The 6,170-nt window shown below is 30.3% G+C and overlaps 1 protein-coding gene across 3 annotated transcripts; it reads right to left on the bottom strand.

The window, feature by feature from the left end:
- Positions 1 to 2,198: 2,198 nt before the first annotated feature.
- Positions 2,199 to 5,582, bottom strand: LOC100575142. Of its 3 annotated transcripts, none has more exons than XM_016805779.2 (5): positions 5,495 to 5,582; positions 4,770 to 4,952; positions 4,565 to 4,702; positions 4,277 to 4,476; positions 3,960 to 4,041 (listed from the first exon to the last, which is right to left on the bottom strand). In XM_016805779.2, exons 1-4 carry the CDS (start codon positions 5,553 to 5,555, stop codon positions 4,436 to 4,438), a joined length of 423 nt encoding a protein of 140 aa, XP_016661268.1. In that variant the 5' UTR covers positions 5,556 to 5,582; the 3' UTR covers positions 3,960 to 4,041; positions 4,277 to 4,435. The 3 variants fall into 3 exon arrangements, with proteins under 3 accessions (XP_029347942.1, XP_016661268.1, XP_016661267.1); XM_016805778.2 differs by having other exon boundaries at positions 4,277 to 4,485; positions 5,495 to 5,581; XM_029492082.1 differs by lacking the exons at positions 4,565 to 4,702; positions 4,770 to 4,952; positions 5,495 to 5,582 and having other exon boundaries at positions 2,199 to 4,041; positions 4,277 to 4,530.
- Positions 5,583 to 6,170: the final 588 nt, after the last annotated feature.

The following is a 6,170-nucleotide window of genomic DNA, read 5'->3' as shown; positions in this document are numbered from 1 at the left end:
AACAAATTTCCCAATAATTTCATTAATTTGTAACAAGATATCAATAATATCTACAATATATTATAACAACAAACTGGGTTGCTTATAAGTTATAATATAATGGAGTATAATTTGTAATATCCCATATTTAATAATAACTTCGGTGACGACGGTCATTTTTAATCGAAACTCGAATGTGACTTACCGTCTCACTGAAATTCCCTTAATTTAATTTTGTATTTATTTTTATTAGTACTATTCATTTTTTCTTTAAATTGTCATCATTTTTATTATACATTTTTATGTAATTACGTAAACTGAAAAAAATACTAAAGGGGGGTTTGAACACACCCCACCCCCCCGCGTGTGTACAACGCTGCACAGGGAGATACACCGGTTCTGTATGCAGACAACCAAAGCGCCATCAAACTAGTGAAAAATCCAGAAGACCATAAACGAACAAAACACATTGATGTTCACTATCACTACATTCGTGAGAAGTTCAGTGAAGGGATATTTTCTCTGGAGTATGTGCCCAGCAAGAAGCAGTTAGCTGACATATTGACTAAGCCAACTCCACGGCCAAAATTCCAAAAGCTCAGGAAGATGTTGGGAATTAGATATATTATAATGAAACGCAATTGGTTGATAAGTATTTATATTTATTTATTTTGAACCAATCTGTTCATCATCTGAGTTTAATACAATTAATATGTTTTGTATAACAATATTTTCTTTTTTGTATAAATTATGTCAGTTATACTCCGAGGAGTTTACAATAAAAATATTTACTGGGGTTACATAAAGGGGTGGGAATCTGAACATGTAACTCACGGATCTTGTCTTGTGGTTTGGTGGTCCAGTCTCGTGGGTGGAGGATTGATCTGAGATACGAATTGCAGTACAACGGGTCAGACGGCGGCAGCAAGGGCTCTACGTTCTTGACTCCAAATGAAAATACAACGGGTCGGACGGCGGCGGCGATGGCACGACGTTCTCGACGATAAAGGGTCAGGGTGGCCAACACGACTAGCGTCTTTGGTTGGTGGTGATAGTCTGTGGCGTATCCGTGTCTGCCGGTCACTGAGTACCGGCCGGCTTACGCAGACTAAGGCAAGGCGCTGTGGAATCGTTTGGCGGAGGTATCCGTGTCTACTGGTCACTACGTACCAGCCGGCTTACCTACACGCCGCACTCAGCGAAGGGGACGATGGTGATGAACTGGGCCATCTGGCCTTATGCTAGTCCCGGCCGTGGCGTCATATGTATGCTACGGATAGCAGTTTTCGTTAGTTGACTTAGTTCTAATACACTTAAAACCCTTTTCTCAACATGAGATGATGACTATGACTTCCCAGATTTAGAATTACATCGGACTTTGGTTTTACGTTAAGGGGTTTAAGTGTAACGGACGATTTCCCGAAGGGCGGCGAGCGTCCGGAAATCATGAGCGGTGTAGAGCGCGATCTGTGTTGGCGGTGTGTAGTTATTGCTGTGTGTTCGCCGGTGCTTTGCCGGTTGCGTTCACATTCACGAGCGTCTAGAGACAGCGCCTCTTATCTGCACAATTATTATCAATATTATCAGTATCACACTATCACGATGGTTGCCTTATCACATAATCAAATTTTGTGAACGTAGTTACATAATATTATTACATAATTATATTCTTCATATTCTTGGTAATTATAACAGAAAAAGATAAACAAATAATTAAATAATACAAAACAAAACTGGTTTCAATTTTTCAAAGAAATATTTAGTCTATTTCTAAAATTAAATATGTAGGTATTAATAGAATAATAATATCTAATAGTGATGCGGACTGATGCCCTCGCCCCTCAGTTCTGTAATCTGTTGCTTTCAAACAATTGTCAATTACTTAAAAGCGTTTAAAATTTAATTTCTGAATAACTGTAAAGTATAAACGCAAAAGTTGTATAATGTAAAATTTAAAAGCCATAAACAGTTATTATTGTATTATTTTAATATTTTATTAAATTAATTGAATTGTGTCTTCAATAATGTCTTCATCTTCATTTTGGTTCTCTTCAAGGTAAGGATTTAAAAATGCATATGCAAAGCCAGTCTTGTTTGCAAAGTATTTGTGGTGTAATTATTTTTGGTGTACCTATGTTTTAGTGTAAAAATTAGGATGAAGAAGAATTCACATAAATCTATTATTTTTTATCTATTATTAATTAACATTTTTATACAACTGTTGAAGTTAACATCTCTACATCAAAAACAATTTAATGATTCTAAAGGTATATTTTTAATTATATGTCCATACATATTACCCTTTATGAGCCATTAAAAAGAATTTTCAATAGAGATTTCTATATTCTTGAATTAAACTTTTTCTGCCAATACATTTTCTATGAATACATATACCTACATAAAAATCAAACATTTAAAGCTATACTAAAACATTAAGAAAGTAAATTGTTTGTTATAAAAATATAAATACACATTAATAAAATACAATAGTAATAATATAATTCATTTCTTCTTCTGATCTAATTGTCCGTTTTAGTTTTCAAAATCCAAGTGTCAAATAAACTTGTTTGTTATAACTTATAAAAATACACATTAATAATAATATAATTAATTTCTTCTTCAATTGTCCATATGACCATATGAGTGTTTAAAATCCAAGTGTCAAATAAACTTGTTGGTTATAAAAATATAAATATAAATAGGTAGGTACACATAAATAAAATATAATAATAATAGGTAAAATTCATTTCTTCTTCTGATCTAACTGTCCATATGAATGCTCAAAATGTGGGTCAATATTAATGTATGGGGTATCGTTGCCTTTAAGATCATTTTTTATTTGGTTTATTACTTGGATTGTTGGCTTATTTAGTCTTTGTTCCTCTGGTGCTTTTGTCTTTTTTTGTTTAATTAAATAATCTAATTCTAATGAATTAGATGCAACCGACCAAGTATTATCTGATATTTTAGTAACTTTGTAATTAGTTTGTAGAGCAGAACGATGTCGACTGTTAATTGCATTTACAAAATGAGTAACTTTCCCACCATTACATAATTTAATAAGTCGCTCAAAATTTTTATCTCTCACTACCTTGAGTAAATGCCACAATAGAGCATCAAGCCGTTGATTTTTTTTTCCTTTTAAATAAACATGCTTTAAAGTCTTATGAAAAGCTTCTAAAACCATATTCGTATTGAGCATAGCCTGACATCGGTAACATGCAGCCCACAACTTTTTCCGTGGAACATAAGTACTCATAAAGTATGCCCTGAAGTTGTGCATTGCAGGCTCTTCTTCTAATTTGCATAGAAAAGAACTTAATAAATTTTCGAACTCTGTTATATTAGATTCGTCTAATAAGACACGGAGGGTTTTATAAACGTATGCTTTAGTAGTCAGTGATCCATCAATTTTTTTTAAATTTTTACGCCAATTGTTGTCAATGTGCCATTTACATAAAAGATGGAATTTAGGAATAGGGGACATAATTTTTATCCATGCATTCCAGAATGCAGGAGCATCATCACTCATAAATACGTTAGGAGTAAGAGAACCAGTAGCTTCTTTGATTTTTGAAAAAAAAACAGTCATGTGCACTTCATCAATCTTTGAACTAATACAAAAAGCAGCAGGATATCCTTCACCGAATTCGTCAATCACAATAATAGTAGTTAAGTTAAAACTATATTGGTTTGTGCCATGAGTAGAGTCTATACATAGTTTTTCACTACTGAACTTCTCAAGAACAGCCTTTTGTGTTTCAGTTAAGATGATCAGCATGAAATCATCTTTTTCTAATGGGAAATACTCAGTCCCTTGTGTTTTGTATAAAATTATAGGATTTAATGATTTATTAGGATTCTGAGCAAATCGCTTTACCTGAAGATCCACACTTACTGCATCGACATCATGTAGCTTGTATTTGTGGAGTAAACCAAATTTAGCAGAAATGTTATAAATGTCCTTCCTTGTTATTATATTTTTTTTTTCGATATTAAAATCAGTTTCATTGCGTAATTGATCAATTATAACATTTGGCGGGATACCATTTTCAATTTTACCTATAAGTATAATAATAAGTACATATATATAATTTAGTACTTTAATATTTAAGTAATTGAATATAATACTCACAAGATTCACTTTGACTGAATTAATTGGAATAATGTCCTAATACATATTATATAAACATTTATATGACATTAAATATTACAAACTAACAAACATAAATAATATATTTAACCAAACCCATTCACATACTTAATTTTTTAAGTAATTGTATAATATAATACTCACAAGACTCACTTTGACTGAATTAATTGGGATAATACATAAACAAATAATAGTATAACATTTAAGTACAGTTTTTCCATTGGATTGGTTTGGAAAAACTTGTATTATTTTATACAAGAATATTGGTACTGAATACTGACACATAACTGTTAGTTAAGTATATTATTTAAGTACATTTTGGTAACTACTCTGAAGACCTTCAACTATAAATACTATTATTAATACAGAAATATTAGACCATATTCAACTCCACCTAGTAAGAGTACATCTCAAATATAAATATAAGTATACCAGCGATTGTTTCTTGAACAGTAGTTGGGATGGGAAGAAATCTTATTTCATTTTGGTGTCCAAGGTGAGTTTTGCAATAAGTGACGTCTATATTGTTCAGTCCAGCAACAGTTCTTATGAAAGAAGGACAGCATTGATCTAAATCATTAAAAAATAAAAATTATAAAATTATTTGTTGTATAAACTTATAACATTAACTTTTTACCAATTTTACAAGATCCAGTTATCTTTAATGCACGTTCTCCTTTTCCTTTGGATTTAAAAACTCCAGACCGATGACAGTGATACTTTGTTGTGACCGTTTTGTCCATATTAGTCTTAGACCCCCTGTGTCGGACATAGCGTGTCGAAGTGGCCAATTCCTCCTTCTCTTTCCAATCATTAAACTCTACAGTAAATTTAAACCAAATATAGATATTTTATACACTTCTGTACTGTCTTGTATTTTTATGTAGGTATATGTATTCATAGAAAATGTATTGGCAGAAAAAGTTGAATTCAAGAATATAAAAATCTCTATTGAAAATTAGATTATCTGATTATTTTGTTGTAATTTTATAGATTTATGTGAATTTCCCTACCCAAAGTAAATTTCTTCTTCATCCTAATAAAAAAAAATTGTTATTGAATACCTAAAAACATATCATCTGCGAAAAAATAAAATACAGTGTTTCACCAAAAGATTACCGCTATTTGAAAAACAAAAAAAGTTTTTATTACCAGGTTAATGAACTATAATTTTTATTTTTTTTATAAATACTAAAAATAATTATACATTGTTATGGTATGTTGTCATTACTAAAGGTATTTAATTTAATCAAAATAAATATTAAACAAAAATAAAATATTAATTAACATTAGGTACTTTTCTATATTTTTATACAAATACTTTACAAAGGCTGTTTTGCATATGCATTTTTAAATCTTTACCTTGAAGAGAACCAAACTTCAACTGCACAGTTTCCAATTGTTCATTTAAAGATGAAGACATTTTTAAAAAATTGAAAATAATGAATTTATAATAAATATTAAAATATATTATTATAATATAATTATTAAATATTATAATATAACTACTTTTTTGAATAAAATATTATCAACGGATTATGTGATAAGGTAAGTGTCGTGATAACATATTCTATGGTGATAGTGTGATACTGATAATATTGATAATAATTGTGCAGATAAGAGGCGCTGTCTCTAGACGCTCGTGTTTGGCATATTGTACCTCAAGTGAATACACGTTACCGCAATGGTTATATCCGGTTATGAATTGCGGTAACCTTAATAGTAGTTTACTTTGATAAGTGATTACTCCAAAATTTAAGAAGTTCAAATAAATGTATTTTTTATTAGTAAAATTGTATAAAATAAAAATAAAATAAATATTAGTTATTAATTATTTCATAAGTCGTTTGAAAAACATCACTGGTTTTTAAAAAGAATTAGTTTAGTGAATTGACCTAATTTTTGATTGCTCATTTTTTTTTTTGATTTCCTTGACCATTCTTATATCTAAATATTAATAAATTATTAAATTAGCTAATTGATCACGGTGAGAATCCAAAACAGCAGAAACATTTTCTTACAACCATCAGCACTAAAC

Source organism: Acyrthosiphon pisum, unplaced genomic scaffold, assembly GCF_005508785.2.
Source record: "Acyrthosiphon pisum isolate AL4f unplaced genomic scaffold, pea_aphid_22Mar2018_4r6ur Scaffold_20763;HRSCAF=22064, whole genome shotgun sequence".
Classification (NCBI taxonomy): domain Eukaryota; kingdom Metazoa; phylum Arthropoda; class Insecta; order Hemiptera; family Aphididae; genus Acyrthosiphon; species Acyrthosiphon pisum.
This window is presented reverse-complemented; position numbering and strand designations above follow the sequence as displayed.